The sequence below is a fragment of the Borostomias antarcticus genome (assembly GCF_949987555.1).
Source record: "Borostomias antarcticus genome assembly, chromosome: 7".
NCBI lineage: Eukaryota > Metazoa > Chordata > Actinopteri > Stomiiformes > Stomiidae > Borostomias > Borostomias antarcticus.
The window spans coordinates 14217786-14238124 of NC_140240.1; the positions used below are offsets into that span (position 1 = coordinate 14217786).

The following is a 20339-nucleotide window of genomic DNA, read 5'->3' on the forward strand; positions in this document are numbered from 1 at the left end:
GACACCCAACTGGTTCTGTCATTTCCCCCTTCTGATACAAAAGTGGAGACACGCATAGCTGGGTGCTTGGCTGACATCTCGGAGTGGATGACGACACATCACCTCAAGCTCAATCTGGACAAGACTGAGCTGCTGTTCCTCCCGGGGAAGGGCTGTCCGCACCGGGACCTGGCCATCACCATTGAAGACACAGTGGTGGCCCCGACTCGGACTGCGAGGAATCTGGGTGTGACCCTGGATGACCAACTGTCATTTTCCTCACATGTCACACGTTCCTGCAGATTCATGCTCTACAACATCAGGAGGATTCGCCCTTTCCTCACTAATGAAACGGCGCAGGTACTCATCCAGGCCCTGGTCATCTCCCGCCTGGACTACTGCAACTCCCTCCTCGCTGGGGCACCGGCGTCAGCCATTAAACCTCTGGAACTTGTCCAGAAAGCTGCTGCTCGCCTGGTGTTCAACCACCCCAACTTCTCCCACACAACTTCCCTCCTCCGTTCCCTACACTGGCTCCTTGTAGCGGCTCGCATCCAGTTTAAAACTCTGGCGCTAACCTAGAGGGCAATGAAAGGAACAGCCCCCTCCTACCTCCAGGCCATGGTCAAACCCTACACCCCCTCCCGACCGCTACGCTCTGCTACCTCAGGGCGACTGGTTGCCCCGTCATCCGAGGCTCCTGCGGTCGATCGACACGGTCACGGCTCTTGTCTGTCCTGGCCCCGCAGTGGTGGAACGAACTGCCCACTGATGTCAGGACAGCAGAGTCGCTGCCCATCTTTCGTCGCAGGCTCAAAACTCATCTCTTCAAGAAGTACTACAACAATCCTCCCACCTAAGCACTTATTGTATTATATTATATTGCACTGTACTTTAGATTGCGATTATTGCACTTTGCCTTCAGCACTAGATTATGCTCTTAGTCACTTGTTTTAGAAAGAAGACGCACTTGTGAGTTCTGGCAAGTAGTAGTACATTGGCTCTTCCTACGTTAAATGCAATTATTGTTAGTCGCTTTGGATAAAAGCGTCTGCTAAATGACTGTAATGTAATGTAATGTAATAGTGAGGGAACTCGCTGCAGAGATGGATGGAAGGGTAGCCTAGCCTACACTTAAGCTAATACAATCCTATTACCATGTGCAGGTATTATGACATGCATGTGACATGCGTGAGCCCTGCTTCACCGGTCCATAATTACCCCAGTAAGATTCAGAAATACCAAAGTGCAGGGCAGCGAGCTCCTGGTTATACAGAGCTAACCTCTGCTCCTCTCTTGCAGGCTTTAAACTCCTGAGGGAATTAGGGACCAGTGGAGTCAAGGTTTTTCCTGCATAGAGGCTTTTTTGGTGCCCCCCAAAGAGATTTTAGCCAGAGCCAAAGAAAAATCACCAGTGCCAAAGTGCTAAAATTTGGCTGCGGTTACATGATGGCTTTTCATTCGGAATGAAATAATCCAAATGAAATAATTCGGAATGAAAGTTTTTCCTGTGAGTCATTCCGAATGAGGGTTTACATGGGAGACACTTTTAATCACATTTATTCGGGTCCTCGTAAGGCTGGGAAGGCTTCTGATTGGACATCTACATGTTTACATTTACATTTGAATGAATACGTTTGTTTAGACTAAACAAGAGTAGCCTACCTACAACATGAATGAATACAAACGTATTCATAAGGGTTTTCCAGTGGTTGTGAACTTGTTTGGCGTCTCTGTCGACGAACCCATCTTTTTTCATTTTTTCAGCAACCGTTTGATAAATCTCTGTGTTCTTATATTTTCGACCATCCACTCGTGTCATTATTTTTAAATATTTTAAAGTAGATATTAGAAATAAGGTTTCCACTCGGGACCATCTCTTGCTCTTTGAGGCTGCCATGTATGTTATCGCGGCAGAAGGGCAAGGAAACGAGTTTGCGCAGAAAGACCGGAATTAATTTTAATACGATTAAGGGTATACATGTACGAAAAATTCTTTCAATCGGATTGAGAATCGGACTACACCAGCCCCTTACATCGGATTAGATTTTCAATTGCATTGGCCATTTTTATTCCGATTTAGGTGTTTACATGATGACATAGGATTGGGCTTTCATTCCGAATGAAAAGGGAATTAAACTGTCCATGTAAACGCAGCCACAATCCTCTCCAAATGTGTTTGATTGCTTGTTTCAAGTGCAGCCCATCCCTCTTTCTTGCATTGTCCATTGTTTGGACCACTAGTAATCGGTCAGCTAGCTAGTTAGCGCCTTGCTAGTGGCTCATTAGCAGCTAGCTAATGGCTAGTTCCCTACTACGAAGTACGTAAAGCCAACGTGGCACATTGGTCGTAGTTTGGTAAATTGTACATTACCAACAGGTGACGTTGTGACACAGACCTATATGGTTGCAAAATTACCTATCCTCATGGAGACTGTACGGCAATGTCGCTGTAACGTTATCGTTTTTAACATTGTATAATTACGTAACTACAATGTCATTAAATAACGTAACAATTACATTATATTAAAGTCCTCATCCTTCCTTTACTCCTTTTTTTGGAAAGGTACATACCTTTTTTACACATTAAGCACAATAGACATACATAACTAAATCCTCCCCAAAATCGAACAAATCGCAGTACCTAAAATAGTAACAGAAAATATTGGAAATAATACAATTGTTGGTAAGTACATATTCATCAATAAAAATAAAGATAGAAAATCAAGTTAAGAATGCAGATGAGATATCATGAAAAGTTAAGAGCTAGACTCATTCAAACCTTTACTTAAACTCGAAAGGACACTAATGTGCGTGCATCTCATTTATCACCAAGTGAACAATGCACACAAAATCTTATGTTTTTCAACCAAAGGCCAAGAGAGGGGCAACTAACATTCTTCCAACACAGGGCAATAGAGCGCCTGGCTTGTAATAGACATAAGTCCACCATTTTCCTTTCTCGAGCAGACAAATCTGGATAGATACTTAGAATACACAATTTAGGGCTAAGAGGTAAAGGAGAAGAAGTAATCTTAGATATATCGTATCACTGAACTCCAGAATGTTTGAATCTCAACACATTCCCACAAACAATGATATAATATACCTTTATGAATATTGCATTTACAACATGTCAGGAATATTAGGATCAAATGTATTTAACTTCACCGGGGTGATGCACATTCTCATAATCCAATTATATTGTATCAATCTCAGTTGAGTGTTAATGGTTTGTGTTTGTGCTTTTGAACAAATCAAACTCCATTCATCGTCTTAGATGTCCTCTTGTAAATCTCGTACCCACTCTTGTCTCCTATTTTCAGAATTTTCTTCATGGTTTTCCACCAATATTTTATATATTTAAGGCTGTTGCACTAAATTATGTAAGCAAGCCCAAATAACACTTCTAAGTTGTAAATATTTAAAGAAGTGTTTCTGTGGCATGTCTAACTTTATTTTCAGCATATCAAACGACATTAGATTGTTATCCACATATAGGTCCTTCATTTGTTCTATGCCTTTATTAAACCAGGTTTTAAATCCCCTGTCCTTTTTAGCCGGGCTGAAGTGTTCATTATCCCAGATTGGTGAAAAACAAGATCATAATGGTAAATATTTAAGATATTTATGCATTTCATGCCAGATAACTATAGTGTTTTCCAGAAAAAGGTTAGTTGTATTTTTCCTCAGTACCTTAAGCGGTGCTGAGTATAAAAAACTGTCTAATGTCAAACCCTTAGAGGACAGCGATTCAATATGTAACCAGGGCAAAGCTAACTCAATATGTAATCAGGGCAAATCTAACTCTCTAGAAAACCAAAACATTGCAGCTCTCAACTGGGCAGCCTAGTAATACCACTGTAAATGTGGTAGTTAGATAAAGTCTAACCTTCCTGTTATTCCAAATAAAATAAAATTTGAAAGCAACTTCCTGACTTTTGGGGAAAATGAGAGTGGAGGTTCCAAAGGAATTGATTGGAAAGCATATAAGAATTTTGGTAATATATTCATCTTAATTTTATTTATTCTCAGGACTGTTGTTCAGACTAAACAGCTGATCAAACTGAGAATGCAAAATGAAAAGTTGTCCACAAAAAACGAAACAGCACTAAAGAAGCTTGGGAGTACGTATTATTTATTTTTCTCATATGTTTAGTCTATGAATGGCCTGCCACTCACTACAAACACATCTTTTTACACCCAACAAGCAACATTTCAGTGAGATATAGGCCAAGTGATTTGTTTTTAGATAAATGCATCTTCTTCCAAACATTAAGCAAAGGTTCACTTGTTCCATTGGCAGATTTCACTGATTAGGCCTACAACCAAAAACACCTTAATGTTTAAGATTCCATGAAAGAAGATTAATTGGGTGATTGTATCCCATTACTAGGACTTGACAAATGATGTGTAGGCCTACTTGGTAAGATGTGGAGTGATTGGAGGGGCCACACAGCACTCCTACACATTTTAACCATCTTCCCGGACATATTTTTTAACAGCTTCATCATAAAAGAAATGAACCTGGAGTGTCAGGCAAGTCCAAAACAGGCCTCAAAGAAATGGATGAATTTAAAGAAGTACACAGTAAATGTGTTTCACATAACATGAATATAGCCTTCTAGATGCTGCAGAGATCTCATGCCTCTGTTTGTTTTAGGAGCTGAGAGCTCCACCAACTGGCTCTGGGACTGACCAGGGAGAGGAAACCCCTGCTACTTGGAGCTTCTATGATGGCATGCATGAGGCAGTGGGGTCAAAACCATCTTTGACTCCACCTGTCCTCATTGCCTCATACATGTCGAACCCCACCATTAAGGCCAGTCCAGATCCATCTTCCCTCCCGGGCACATCCAGGTGCAATCCACTGTCCCTCCCAGGCACATCCACGTCTGATCAACCACCCCTCCCAGACACATCCACATCTGATCAACCATCCCTCCCAGACACATCCACGTCTGATCAACCATCCCTCCCAGGCACATCCACGTCCGATCCACCGTCCTTCCCAGACACATCCAGGGTGTCCTCACTTGAACCCCCCCTCCCCTGCCAACAAAGACGGGGGTCCATTGATGGGGATAATCATTTTCAGTTGTGATCGGTGATGCCCAATTTTCAGTTTTCAATATTATTTTATTTTCAATAAATAAGAATTGTGGCAATCCCTGTGTATCCTTTATACTGAATCTGGAGACAAATATGTGCAATCTCTGGTTATCATATTAGTGGTATGGTCTGCAATCTAAACTAGCCTATACTTCAGACCACAGGTGAACACAGGGAAAGGATGAGATCACGGCAAGATCCTGGTTTACTATGTATGGTTTACTATTTATAGATGTTATTGAGTAAGTGCACTTTCTATATACTACTTTTCCCCCAAATGTATAATGTCAGACATTATTTGCAGAAAATGACAAGAGGACAAACACAGGTTCATATGGCCAGCTTGTGCAGTTTTTATGGGCTTGTTTTAATAAACTGTATAGCAACATTCAACACAAGAATTGCAACCCAAAGTGCTTCATAACAGTGAAGATGAAATTAGCATAAAATCAGGACAAAAAATCAGGCGTGCTTTGTTTTGATGCAAATAAAAACAAAAATAAAAACAAAGAATACAATATGTAAAAAATGACTTCTTTTACTGACAATAGCCATATTGTCATTTGGATATTTCCACTTAGGACCTAGGTAGGCTATCTGATATAGGCAATCCTCATAAGCTGTAACAAAGAAGATACTAACGATGCCTCTACCGCTGCAAAGTGCTGTTGACGCGAAACCATGGTAACCGTTGTGGTTTGTGTTTCCTGTTTCCGCTAGAGTGAGGGGAGTGCGTCCCTAAGGTTTTTATACCCTACACCAGACATGGGCGAACTACGGCCCGCGGGCCATATACGGCCCGTTAGGCTTTTTAATCCGGCCCGCCGAACTTGTCCAAATTATAGTAAAGACCTCATTAATTTTCCCTTTTCCCTGCAATGCCCGCGTTTCCCCAATAGATGGCGCACTCCAGACACATTGACCTTTGTTGGAGTGTAGCGTATTACTCTTTATTTCACTTTCATTTTCACTTTCCCGTTGCCATTTGAGACCTTCTGTAAAAATGAGCGGACCAAAGAAAAGGAAAGTGGACAGTGAGTGCCGAGTGTTTAATAAGGAGTGGACAACAAAATATTTTTTCACTGAAGTCCGATCAACGGCTGTATGTCTTATATGCCAAGAAGCTGTTGCGGTTTTCAAAGAGTACAATATCACCCATCACTTTGCCACGAAGCATGCAAACTACGCTAGCAAGCAGTCAACACAAGAACGGGCGGCTACTGCTCAGAGGTAGCTTCATTAACACGCCGCACATCGCTCTCAATTTAAAGACCCACTTCTAGTTTCTGCTGCAGGTTGGATATTTAATACAGTCTATCTCTGTGTGCTTGGGTGCTTGGCGACGGTACACGTGTACTGTTTGCGCGTGAAGGTGAAGGCGTCCCATATAGTGTGTAAACGCCCCATCTTGCATATTCATTGAGACAAACATACTAACTGGGTAAGGGCTATTTTGCACATTTGAAAGACACAGTCCTCAGTGCGCACTGTTAATAAATCGGGTTGTAAATTTATTTGCGTGTGCTTACTGTGCTATGAGGTTTGCACACGCTACACGCAACGCTTTAGTATATCCGGCCCAAACACTCCATCCAAATGCTCCTGGCCCGGCCCCTCTGTCAAATTTGAGAACCCATTGTGGCCCGCGAGTCAAAAGGTTTGCCCACCCCTGCCCTACACCCTAATCAAGGGAACTACATTCAGCTGTGAGGGGACTACAAAACGGAGTGCACTCGGTGACTGAGTGCGAGTGGGGAGGGACTGGATTCGGAAAGGGCCAATGTGTTCCCTCAGAAATTTTATGTCAGAAGAAGTCAGAATTTTTTAACCATTTAGGGTGTAAGCGCCATCTAGAGGAGCCCTTAATTAATTGCAAATCCTTGTAGAATAGTGAAGTTGGGGAATGATCTGATAAAATGATACTATCATATATACATTTATCTATACTGAGCAAAAGAGAAGTGATAATTAAATAATAATCTATACGAGAATGGGTTTTAGTCACACTGAAACAGACGTTTGAGATCAACTTCCGTAGTTTGACGTATTTCCGACGCAAACAAGTTATGAGGGTGGGACATATGTTTAGAGGAATTTGATTGGAACATTGACAAGTGAGTTTTTAAGAACTTTAGACAGATTCTATAGAACGATGGCGTTGATTGACGGGTGGATGTCATGAGATTATTGGGCTAAAATCTAAGGTACCTGTTGTCGTCATTGCACGTGACCTACTGTTTTCCAGGAAGTAAGAAATTATATACTTTGATATAAGATTACAACAAAAGTAGAATTTAGTAATTTTTTGGGCATACATCTTTGAATCGGTGAACACTATGACCAATTATGTGAACCAAAATAGGACAGAATCCTTTTTTCATTTCAGTGCAACTTTGAACGATGATGAATAACATGAGTATTCCCTTTTAATTGGGTAGTAGCGTAGAGATCAGAATGTGAGCCGTGAGTGTAGCCTACAGGCGGAGAATAGCCAGTCTGCGCGCTGTGCGCATGCGTGCTGGAGCAAGTGGGGAAGCTATTTCGTTTCTAAAGATGTTTCTAAAGATCATATTACAGAGGCATGTGAAAAACCACAACAAGCCCTCGCTCTACAGTATGTAATCACAACTAGCGATTCATAAAGACAGATTGATGAAAACAACCATTTCGCGGCAGAAAATAGATTTTTTAGAAGCTGCATTCTCAGTGCCCCGTCCGCCGCCATTACTTGGATATACTTGGCTCACGCTGGATTTTAAATTTCTTCTACAGGCCTCCGAATTACACCAAAGTTATCTCGGTGAGTCAAACGTCTTATAATATGCTGTAAATAAGGTCCAGGTTGTCAAAAACGAACATTCTCCTTTAATAAATCATCTGATTAAATTAGTCTCTATTTACACTCTTATATTATGCTATATAAGTGCAGTCCATTTACCATTTACCATTCAGAACAGCTGCGGATGACAAACGAGAGCGCTGTCATTTTTGTGGGAGCAGCGGCCGTTGGATAAAGAGCTGTAGGTAACAACCACCTTGAATGGACGCCAAAACATAGAGTTCCTCCTTGATACGAGGGGGGGGGGGTGGCTACAGTCACTCCTCATCGCTGTCTAGAGGGAACAGACATCAAAATGAGAGAGCGAAAGCAATGGAGCAGGGGGGGGGAGCCTATTTGGTTGAGAAAAAAAACAGGCCATTCCTGCTGGAATTGGGACCTGTGTCTCTCATGACCTCTGTGTGGGTGGGACTGGTAGAGGAAGCTCTACTGGGTATTGACTTGTTAATAAATCAATTCATCCCTTAATTTCCAACAAGGGAAAGTTAAGTTAACAGGGAAACTCAATTGGAGCCAAGATAGTCAATGTAAGGTGATCACCTTACACAGATTAAGATGAGTACGTCTCAAAGTAAACATACTCTCTTAGATTGGATAACTTGTAGAGCCAAAAACTCCAGACTAAAAACATCGTAGCTTCAGGCCTAGCACCCCAAAATCAGGGACAGTCGTGGCAGCTGTTGTTCGAGCAGAGCCCTTGAGCTAAAGATCCACACGGCTTAGGTGTAGGGGCCTACTCGGGGTGAAGAAAGCAAATATGGAAAATTCCATTGTAATGTTCCAATTTGTTCCCACTGTTTTGATGACTGTAGCGCTGCTAAAGGGAGAAAAAGAGAATGGGTGCTTAGACCGTAGGCAGTTTAGAACAAACCTTCCAAAAGGTCAAGTCTGGAACAGTGGCTCTTCTATAAAAAAGATAATAATAACCTCTATGTTTGGTCTGAGAGAGAGAGAGGAGACATGCTCTCACAATCAGAGAGTGGAATGCATAATGCTGTCGCAGTTTTCTTGTTTTTTTTTTGTGCTAACAGGTGGAGTTGGAGAGAAGCCCTTCCGAGTTGACTTGGGACACGGTGGCCAACGTGTGCTGGAATTCAACAGGGAAGACTAAACTACTCCGGGTGGAGACGTCGACGACCAAGATGATGTGAAGTGTGTGGGACATTTGTCATACTTACAAAAAACTCCTCAGGTTGCACTTGAAATATACTCATTAAAACGGAGACCAGGGTATTGTGAAGTGTATCTTGTTTAAAAGGTTCTTTATCTCCGAGTCGGGGCACTCGAATTTGGAGTAATTTTCCTTTCACAGCAGAAATTCACACAGCAATACATGAAGTGATCTGATGGATAAATATTTTTGCTTTGCTTTAGAATTGTAATCATGCTACAGGAAGGTATGATTATGTTAGTGTTTAGACATTAATCTGTTTTAGCTTATTTAGGCATGTTTCCATGTTTGCTTCTTTTTCTTTCTGCATAATGGCTGTTTAGGTTGTTGGAAGTCAACATTTCTCTTGATCATGATGATTTTGCGTGTTCACGTATAATCTAGGGGGGATTGATGAAAATGGTTGTTTTCAGAGAAATGTTGTGGTTTAACCTGATCCTGTTAGCTGTTTCTAATCATCATGATTGACACCTGAGTGTGGCTGTCGGGCGGAGTCCTCCCCAAAGGAACTTGTTACAGAGTTTATCAAATTGTTTGACATATGAGTGGAATTTTAACTGGGAGTGCTTGGAGAATGTAATTGAATTTGGGTGTACAGGTCATTTTCAGAACATTAGACTTCCCCCATAGTGATAAAAAGAGAGGGGCCCATCTTTCAATATCTGCACTAAATTGATTCAGTAGAGGTTCAATGTTGACCTTCACTAGGTCATCTAATTTAGGGGGGATAGTAACGCCTAGGTATTTGATGCCATTACTGGGCCAGGAGAATTTTCCACCCTGGAAGAAGGTTTTAGGGCAGTACAATGTTAAGGGGAGGGCTTTTGATTTCTTTGTAACCTGACAGCTAAGAGAATGTGTCTATAATTTTGAATAGCACAGGGAGGGAGTGCTCAGGGTCTGAGACTAGAACCAGGATGTCTTCAGCGTATAACATCGTGCGTTGACTGACCAATTTGTATCCCTGGAAGAGACGGTTCCAGTCGAACGGCTGCCGCCAGTGGTTCGAGGACTAGTGCAAAGAGACCTGGAGAAATGCCATCGCCACTCGACATTCTGTCAGAAGGCTGTATATATTCGCAATGTCAGAGGCCACCTTGCTAGCCTCGTGCTTGGACACTGTCGTTAGCTGCAGCCATTGCTAGCTTATCGTCGCTAGCTTCAGCAGGGAATTCTGCTTTTCTCGAGGACTTGGTTTTTCCTGCAGTCTTGTTGTTCAGCATTGTTGTAAATATGTTTGTTTTCGGAACTTTGCGCCGTTCTAAAATAGTTCAAAATAGATTTTCATGCTACGCTGGCCAGAGCTGATCTTCAAGCAGCCATTCTCAGCCTCAGTGTCATGTGACTCCGTAATAAACAGCTTTTGATTGTTGCTCAAATCCTGTGTTGGAGAGATTCATTTTTGGAATACACCTGGAAAAGGGACACTGGACTGTGTGGTATTGTGAGAGAGTGGGTGCCGTCTTTTATTGAAACCAAAACACAACAGAGCTGAATAAGGACAATAATAAAAGACAACAAAAGTCAACACTAGTAATAACCTGTTTCAGCTTAGTGACTTCAACCATCCCTCTTACATTCCAAGACATGAATTTTTGTTTCTTATTTAAAGTATTCATAACCTATTGTTAGACCACAACACAAATCAACGTATTGCTTCGTGTGGGATTTACTTTAAAAGTGCACTGTCTTGGTGAGTTATATTCTGAAAAATACCAACAGGGAATAGTAAAACACCGATAATTATTTTACGGTACCCTTTGCATTTGTAGGCCCAGGTATTCCTTGGTTCGTCCAACACCGATGGTGAAGCTTCTGAGTTCCCATTTTAACTCTTCTGTACAGCTTCTGCACATCGTATGTCCTTAACAAACTTTTCAGCTTCTGCCAGGGAGTCAAACTCCTGTGATTGTCCATCAACCATCAGTCGCAGCTTGTCTGGGTACATTATTCCGTAGCGAATGTTCAGGGACTTCAGTTGCCGTTTCACCCGGTCGAAGCGCTTCCTCTGCCGGTGCAGCTCCGCTGATATGTCCAGGAAGAACATGATCTCCTGTTCGCCGTATAGAACTTTGCCTTTGGCCCTGGCTGCTCTCAAGACACAAACTTTATCTTGGAAGTTTTTAAAAATGTCAATGAGGACTCTCGGTGGCGGCGTTCGTCCAGATTGTGCCAGACCGGGGAGCCTATGTGCTCTCTCGATGGAAGGTGTCGTAGGGAAAGTCTTAGGGCCCATAGCTTCAGGTATCCATTTCTCAAAAAAAGCAACTGCATTGTTCTTTTCCTTTTTCTTACCTTTTCGGGCAAATTAACCAGCCTGAGGTTGGATCTCCACGAGCGGTTTTCGAGGTCATCAAGCTTGTTTGTAAGGTAAGCCACTTGTTTGATTAGCGCTTCAGTATTGCCTTTCTCTGAGTTCCCAGTGTCTTCGATGTTACTAATGCGTTCTTCTGCCCCATTCATCTGAACAGAAGAATCCCGCACATCTATCCGAACATCCTGAACTGCTTTCAGGACTCCATCAATCTTAGTAGAAAAGTCGCCTTTCATCATGAGTTTTGAGCCTTCAGCAACCACCATTACTGACTGGGGGAAAGGGCTAGCGTTGTCCGTTGGGCTAGCATCATGACTAGGACTCCTGCTAGCATTCAACTCGTCATCCTCACCGACCTGAAAAGAGCTTGTTTTGTTCCTGTTCTTATTCTTTTTCGACGTCATATCGATGACTGTGAACACTACTGCTGTTAGTACAAACAGTTTGTGTCCGGGACCGTATTTCTCTTATAATAGAATTTGGTCAAAAATGTCCAGGAGCTCACAAAAAGACATCTACCCAGCTCAGCGCCATTACCACGCCCCCAGAAAGGTACATTTCTAAAGTAACTAGTGAGTTGTCAGAACGTTTGTAAATTACATATGTTTTAGAATAAAAATGTAAGTCATACATTTACAGAATTGTAATATTGAGGAGAAATCTTTTAATGTCTGTTGTGTGGTGTTTCTAATAAGATTGATAATTATATGCAGGAACATCCTTTCTCTGTATTAAGATTTACAGTCTAGGCCTAATAAATATAATGATAAAAAATATGCCTACTAATAGAGTCTTAATTTTGCAACCTAAATGTGAGTAATGAAGGTAAAACAAAGAATGCAAGGCATCATTTAGGCTACTTTCTTAGGTGACACAGGTTCGAATTTAAGAACTAGGCAAATTACATATGTTACACACTCTGGTACAGTAGGTGATGGTATGCACATTAAAGTTGTTTGCGATCCACCACTAAACCCAGAGAAGAAGAAGAAGCAGAAGACGAGGGTATCCTTCTTCCGGTTTATTTGAACCAGAACCGTTGCCAAAGACCAACCTGCCTCTGTCTCAGTCCCCGTGACAACACAGATCCTGTAACTACTGTAAGTATTTCAATTTCAATGTATACATAGCTAGCTAACGTTTTGTGCAAGCTACCCGTTTGTAATGATTCTCTATCAAATGCTCTCTTTCCAATGTTAGCTAACTAGTTTGTGGTAGCTAGCTAACTTGATTAGGCTTTATCTGTACATGGCTAGCTAAGTAGCCTACGTACAATTACTCTGTCGCCATGATTGATATAACTTCCGCTTTTTGTTGTAAATTGGCTTGGCAACTTGGAAATATTTCAGTTGTCGACATTTCTTGAACACATTTATTGAACACTTTTGAAAGTGTTGTGGTAGGCCATTGTTTGTTTCCTAACTTACGGACAATGGTGGACAAGAGCACTAGTGCTCCCTCAAGCTCATTGCTTGGAATAAAATGGTATAATTAGCTTACTCATTGATTTCACATTAACCCATGACACCGTTAGTAGGTATTCGTTTTTAGGCATTTATTTTTTCCGAAGTTAACATTATTACAATAGAAGCCCGAACAACTGAGCTAGGCTAGCTAGCAAGATTCGCTACAGCATCTTCGCTTTGTGGTGTGGTGGTTTTGTGATGTGATTTCATGTTAAACACTTACTGTTTAAATGGTTGCTCATACCAAAAGGTTGTGGCTAGTCAACGGTTGTGACTAGTTATTAGCTAGCTAGTGGCTGGTTAGCGGCTTGCATAGAGGCTTGTTATCAGTGGGAGCCAGTGGTCTAGTGGAGGGTTTACAGAGGTATACAGAGTATACCCACTTCTTTATCCATGGACCCACAGTATACCCACATTTTTCAAACACAACTAATGTAAAAACTAACATTTCTGCTACAGTATACACACTTCTTAAGTCAGAGTATGTCCACTTCTTTAGTCACACCCTACACTGGTGGGAGCTAACAGGTAAGTAATGACTAGGCAAGGCAAGTTTATTTGTATAGCACATTTCAGCAACAAGGCAATTCAAAGTGCTTTACATGAGACAGTAAAAGCATCAAGACAAAGTGCAACACATAAAAGGTCATATAAAACGAAATGCAAAAAAGGACATTTAAAACAAAATACAGGAAAAATAAAATACAGGAAAAGGAAAAGTTACAGTGCTGTGGATGAATAAATAATTATTTGATTTAATAAAAAGCAGCAGCAAAAAGAAAAGTTTTCAGTCTTGATTTAAAAGAACTAAGAGTTGCAGCAGACCTGCAGTTTTCTGGAAGTTTGTTTCAGATATGTGGAGCATAAAAACTGAACGCTGCTTCTCCATGTTTTGTTTTAACTCTGGGGACAGAAAGCAGGCCTGTGCCAGACGACCTGAGAGGTCTGGATGGTTCATAACGTAGCAGCAGATCAGAAATATATTTTGGCCCTAGACCATTCAGTGCTTTATAAACCAACAGCAGTATTTTAAAGTCAATACGGCCTTCGTTCTCAGGACATCATAACGTACTCCATCCCCCTGGTCCGTACTGAGAGAGGCAAAAGAGCATTCTCATATGCAGCCCCTTCCTCTTGGAACTCCTTACAGCTGAGTTTTAAGTTGTCCAATTTGATCTCTCTCACAAGGTTTAAGCGACTATTGTCTGATTCAGTGAGTGTGCCAATGTCATGTTCTTGCACTCTAAGATAACTCTCCCCTGTTCTCATCCCCCATGCACTTTGCACTTTTAGACTTTCGACTTTTATTGTTGTTATTGTTACACATAGTCCTGTATGTTTTATTGTAATTCTGTCCTGTTGTTTGTAACTTAGTGTAACGAGTGCTGAATGATTGTGAACAGGTCACACTTCAAAATGAGTCCTCTGAACTCAACGTGTTTTTTTACCTGTATAAATAAAGGTTAAATAAAATTAAATAAAAAATTCTTTGACAGACGGAAAGCCAGTGTAAGGACCTCAGAACTGGAGTGATGTGATCCACATTCTTAGTCTTAGTGAGGACTCGTGCAGCAGCGTTCTGAATCAGCTGCAGCTGTCTGATCGATTTTTTAGAGAGACCTGTAAACACACCGTTACAGTAGTCGAGTCTACTGAAGATAAACGCATGGACAAGTTTTTCCAGATCCTGCTGAGACATAAATCCTTTAATCCTTGATATATTCTTCAGGTGATAGTAGGCTGACTTTGTAATTGTCTTAATGTGACTGTTGAAATTCAGGTCTGTTTCCATGACTACACCAAGATTTCTGGCTTCATTTGTGTTTTTTAGCATTACTGATTGGAGCTGAGCGCTGACTTTTAATCGTTCTTCTTTGGCTCCAAAGGTAATTACTTGAAGAAAGTTCTGGCACATCCAATTGTTGATTTGTTCAATGCACTTGCGCTTGTATGGGATTATAGTCCCCTAGTGATATGGTGATATCAATTTGTGTGTCGTCTGCATAGCTGTGGTAGCATATTTTGTTGTTTCCATAATTTGAGTTAGTGGGAGCATGTAAATGTTGAACAGAAGAGGCCACAGAATAGAGCCTTGGGGAACTCCACAGGTCATTTTTGTCCGCTCGGATTTGTAATTGCCTATAGACACAAAGTAGTCCCTGTCCTTCAAGTAGGATTCAAACCAGTCTAGCAATGTGCCAGAAATTCCCAGCCAGTTTTCCAGTTGGCCTAGTAATATGTTGTGGTCAACCGTGTTGAATGCAGTGCTGAGATCCAATAATAGTAAGACTGAAATTCTGCCATTGTCTGCTTTTTCAATGATTTTACTTAAAAACGGGAGGTTTGATATGGGCCTATAATTATTCATTCGTGAGGTGTCTAGATTATTCTTTTTTAAGAGTGGCTTGACGACTGCAGTTTTCAGGGTTTGTGGGAATACACCTGAAATAAGAGATGTTTTTACAATTTGGAGTAAATCAGTGGCCATCCAGTTAGATACATTTTTGAAAAAGCCTGTAGGCAGAATATCAAGGCAACAGGAGAAGGATTTTAGATATTGTATAATGTCCTCCAGGGTTTTATGGTTGATCGGATAAAATTGTGTCATGGTACTGATTTTAAGTGGACACTGGGCCAACATATATCCTGTACCTGATATGGAGGCACTGACTGCTCTAATTTTCTGAATTTTGTCAGTGAAGAATGAGGCAAATTCATTGCAGGACCTGGTGGATAGAAGTTCAGAGGCTTCAATCAGACTAGCTAGTGGCCAGATAGTGGCACCTTCCGTCCTTACCTTGGCTCGTTTCCTGCCATGCCCATGGTTCGGAGCACGTCTCTGCTAGGAGAAAAATGAGTGTCTAGTTAAGGCAGCAGCTAACGTGAGGGTGCATCATGTTAATAACAAGAGAAGATTTATGAGAGACCTAAGTGCTTGTGAGTGAGTGAGTGAGTGAGTGAGTGAGTGAGTGAGTGAGTGAGTGAGTGAGTGAGTGAGTGAGTGAGTGAGTGAGTGAGTGAGTGAGTGAGTGAGTGAGTGAGTGAGTGAGTGAGTGAGTGAGTGAGTGAGTGAGAGGAGAGGGAGGGAGGGAGATATGGCCTTGCCTGGGAGTCCTGTGGGGAGCTGTCTTCTGCTTCCATGCCATCTCCTATGGGGCCCTCTTTGCCCGGAAGCTGGGGCTGAGGCTGTCCCTGGGTCTGAGGCTGCCCCTGGGGCTGGATCTGAGACTGCCCCTGGGGCTGGTCCAGGGGCTGGGTCTGAGACTGCCCCTGGGACTGGTCCTGGGGCTGGGACTGAGGCGAGCCCCTGCCCCTGCTGGCCATACAGCCTGAGGAGTCATTCAGCGGCCCATTCTCCCCCTCCTGAATGTCTGCTGCCAAGCTCATGGACATCTTCTCAGGGAGGGGGGGTTGGGGGGGAGTGGGGGGGACCCAGATAAAGCTGTAGGGGTGAGAAGTGAGGGAGGGAAGGGGAGGAGAAGATAGATGTATCAGTACAGTATTCGTCCGACCAACCCATAGTCATTCAAAACCCATTTATGTTATGCTGCGTTCAAGACACCTCAGAACTCTGAAAAAAATCAAGCTCCGAATTGTTAAAAATGAATTGAACAGTTGTGGAAAAAAGGTTAAAGGTTGGAAACCCGACTATCATTTCAGAGCTCCAATTTGTCCAAGTTGACGTCAGCAAACATGGCGGCCTCCATCGCTAATGATGAATGAATTTATTGTGGTTGTTGACGTTTCAACACAGAATTTGATGTGTAATTGTGCAATGTGTATCATTACAAGGCCAGACGGCAGCACATCATCCGCTCCGCTGAGAGGGTGATCGGCTGCAATCTACCATCCCTCCAGGGCCCTGAAGTGGGCTAGAAAGATTGCAGCTGACCCCTCCCACCTCAGTCACAATCTCTCTGAACTACTTAAGCTATTTTACAGATTCAATTAGCTAGCCAGTGTTTGTTAGCTAGCGAGCAACTGAAGCTAGCTAGCTCAGGGACGTGAGGTTATACCGAACCGGGCATCCATGTTTCTTTCCCCCCCCGGAGTTAAATTGTGTGAATGCAATGATGTTGGAAGTCGTAAATCCCTAGGTGAAATTTGTGAGGTGTCTTGAAGGCAGTGCGCTCACCTGCTGAAACTTGTGAGGTGTCTTGAAGGCAGTGCGCTCACCTGCTGCTGGATTCAGAACAACAGGTGAGGGATCACAGTGATCACGAAGCTGCGGGAGAACAGAAGATACATCCACACCGGCGCTGCGCTGTTCCGTGTGTCACTGGGCTGGACTGGAGCAGGTCCTCGCTACACAGGTGGACTGGGCTGGGCCACAGCGGGGGGCGGAGGGCATTCCATAGCGTTAGAGCCTGGGGAGGGGGGGGGGGGGGTGTGTGGTAGGTGGGGGAGCAGCAGGGGAGGGGGGCGAGGTGGCGGCAGCAGGCTGGGGGGAGGGGGGGGAGCAGCAGGGGAGGAGGGGGAGGTAGCGGCAGCAGGCCGGGGAGGGGGGGGGGGGGGGGGGGGGGGGGCGAGGGAGGGTGGGCTCTCTCAGTGCTGCAGCATGGTCTGCCGCCTGGTCAGGGACCCCTGGAGAGACGGGAAGAGAGAGACAGGAAGACACCTGTCTGATGAGTCACAGTGCTCTGACTCATCACTGCAGGGGGAAGCGTCTCTCTTCCGCGGCACCGAGGCCCGTTATCAATCCAACCGCCGAGGTGCCAGGTGAGGGGTAGGAGATGAAAGAAATCCCCCCCCCCCCCAAACCCCCAATCAGCGAAGAAAAACAGCTTCAGCCTGTTGTCAACAACACGCTTGATTACAATCATGGGCTGTGAGTCATCGTCACTGAAACCCAGCTTGGGAAAACATGCCGGGGCAGATCAAACAGCTCCCGGACGACGCGGGCGATGGAGAGACCGACTCTGCCCCAGACGGAGCAGGCCGGACAGACAGACAGAGCGGACAGACAGAGAGGAAGACTGAGAAGCAGACAGGAAGACAGACAGTCACTGGGTTGAGTAGTTATACATCTGTTACACACACACACACACACACACACACACACACACACACACACACACACACACACACACACACAAATACACACACACACACACACACACACACACACACACACCAACTCAGTCTGCTTCCTCTGGCATTAGCAGGAGCCTAAAGATGAAAAGGGGTATGTGCCTTGTGTGTGTATTATATATACATGTACACATGCGTGTGTATTCAGCATTTGTGTGTGCACTGTGCACATCTAACGGTGTGTGTGTGTGTGTGTGTGTGTGTGTGCGCGCGTATGTCTCTACCGTTTGATGTGCCACTGTGCTGCAGAGCAGAGGCAGGGATTCCCAGGCCAGGGGAAGACCCACGTCGGCAAGGGCGTCATCAGCTCCGCACTGCATCAGTGACCAGGACACCCACACACACACACACACACACACACCGCAGCCCAGCGCCGGGCTGCTTATACAACACCGCCACCTCCACCGCAAGGAGCTGCCCGATCCTAGTGCACAGACCCTCTCCATCCATCTCTCTCTCTCTGTATGTCTCTATCACCATGTCTGTCTTTCTCTCTGTCTCTCTCAAACCAGTGCAAATGAATGAGAGGTGTGACAGAAGCCTGAATGGCTTATTTTCCACATCAGCCAGAGAGATGAGTGAGTGTGTGCTGCTGTGGGGTTCAGTGTGTGTGTGTGTGTGTGTGTGTGTGTGTGTGTGCGCGTGTGTGTGGAGTGCACGAAGGACATTTTGTGCTAGAGACAAACGTGTGGCCCACTCAACCGATAGGCTGCAAAACAGGGCATCTTATGAATGAATCGACGCCAGCCCTGCCTATTCTCTGTATCCCCTTCCCTCCCTCCCTCCCTCCCCCTCTCTCTCTTCCTCTCTCTCATGGCTTTTTTCACAGGCCACAGGGTTGCCAAGGAGATGATGACGTCATTCTCAGCTGCTGCCGTTTGCGTGAAATGAGTGAAAAAATTAGAGAGAATGGGGGGGGGGGGGAGAGAGAGAGAGAGAGAGAGAGAAGGAAGGACAGGGAGACAGGGAGAGAAGGGCAGGGAGAGAGAAAAGGAGAGAGAGAGAAGGGCACGGAGAGGGATATTAAAAATAAATATGTGTATTGCAGCAGTGAGCTGAGGAAAGCAGGGGAGGGGAGGATGCAGTGATCCACATGACGTGCACTCAGACACACACACAGATACACACACACACACACACATACAAAGACACACACAAAGAGGCGCATCACGAGAGAAAGACAGACACGCAACAAAATACACGGCAATGAGACACACACGCAAACAAAACACACACACACACACACTCTGACACATACCAGACACACACACACACTCTGACCCATACCAGACACACACACACACTCTGACCCATACCAGACACACACACACACTCTGACCCATACCACACACACACACACACTCTGACCCATACCAGACACACACACACACTGACCCATACCAGACACACACACACTGACCCATACCAGCCACACACACACACTGACCCATACCAGCCACACACTAGCGCCTGGTCCTTTGTGTCAGATTCCAGCACCCTGATCTGGCCCAGACCGCGGGCTCAGGGGTATGTAGTGCAGGTAGTTGCCCTGGCAGATTTACACGGCCGGGTCAGGGCAGGTCAGGGTCTGGGGCATTAGTTAGCGGGGGGTGGGGGGGAAGAGTAGCCTGGTCCAGACGTCTGCGGGGAGGAGGGGGGTACAAGTCTGCGATCAGGATGAATAGTAATAACCGAGTAATAGACCGATCAGTTTTTAATAACTTGTCGCCGAATATTACAGGAATGCACTCTTATATAAGGAGAACGCAGGTGGTGTGCTAAACTAAGCAGTCAGGTGAGGCTGCTGTATGATAATGTTCAGTAGACTGCATGTGAGAGGAGAGGAAGAGAGGAGAGAGAGAGAAAAGTAGAGAAAGAGAGGAGAGAGAGAGAGAGAGAAAGAGGAAGAGAGAAAGAGGGAGAGAGAGGACAGAAAGAGAAAGAGAGAGAAAAAGAGGGAGAGAGAAGGAGAGAGAGAAGGAGAGAGAGAGAGAGAGAGAGAGAGAGAGGGAGAGAGAAGAGAGAGAGAGAGGGAGAGAGAGAAGAGAGAGGGGGGGCAGAATAATCCATCCATCAGCCAGTCTCATTGAGAAAAGCTGCTGCTATCATGGCGGTCTATGAGGGAGCTTTTATAATGGAGGTGTGTAGGCAGACAGCTCTGCTGCAGAAAATGAATGAAAAATGAAGGGGAATGGAAAAGTAGTGATCCCGCTCTCTCTCATGAGGGCGCGCACGCACGCACGCACGCACCATACCGAGGGGGAGGGGGGTAGCAGCAGCAACATGACCCAGTTCTGCTCAAGTTACAAAATCAGTTGAAGCAGCATCCAGCCCACATTTCTGCGTGAGATGATGTTCACACTGTTC

At 44.2% G+C, this 20339-nt stretch overlaps 1 protein-coding gene across 4 annotated transcripts in view; it reads right to left on the bottom strand.

The window, feature by feature from the left end:
• The window catches only part of r3hdm2 (R3H domain containing 2), a gene marked incomplete at its 3' end in the record, with an annotated part of 60021 nt that extends 42830 nt beyond the window's left edge, over positions 1-17191 (bottom strand). For all 4 annotated transcript variants that reach the window (XM_084441247.1, XM_084441246.1, XM_084441245.1 and 1 more), the window contains exons 1-3: positions 17058-17191; positions 15987-16323; positions 15679-15720 (exon numbers count right to left, since the gene is read on the bottom strand). In XM_084441247.1, coding sequence (XP_084297373.1) covers positions 15679-15720; positions 15987-16274 — 330 coding nt within the window. In that variant the 5' untranslated portion in view covers positions 16275-16323; positions 17058-17191. The remainder of the gene's footprint in view (positions 1-15678; positions 15721-15986; positions 16324-17057) is intronic.
• Between the last annotated feature and the right edge of the window lie 3148 nt (positions 17192-20339).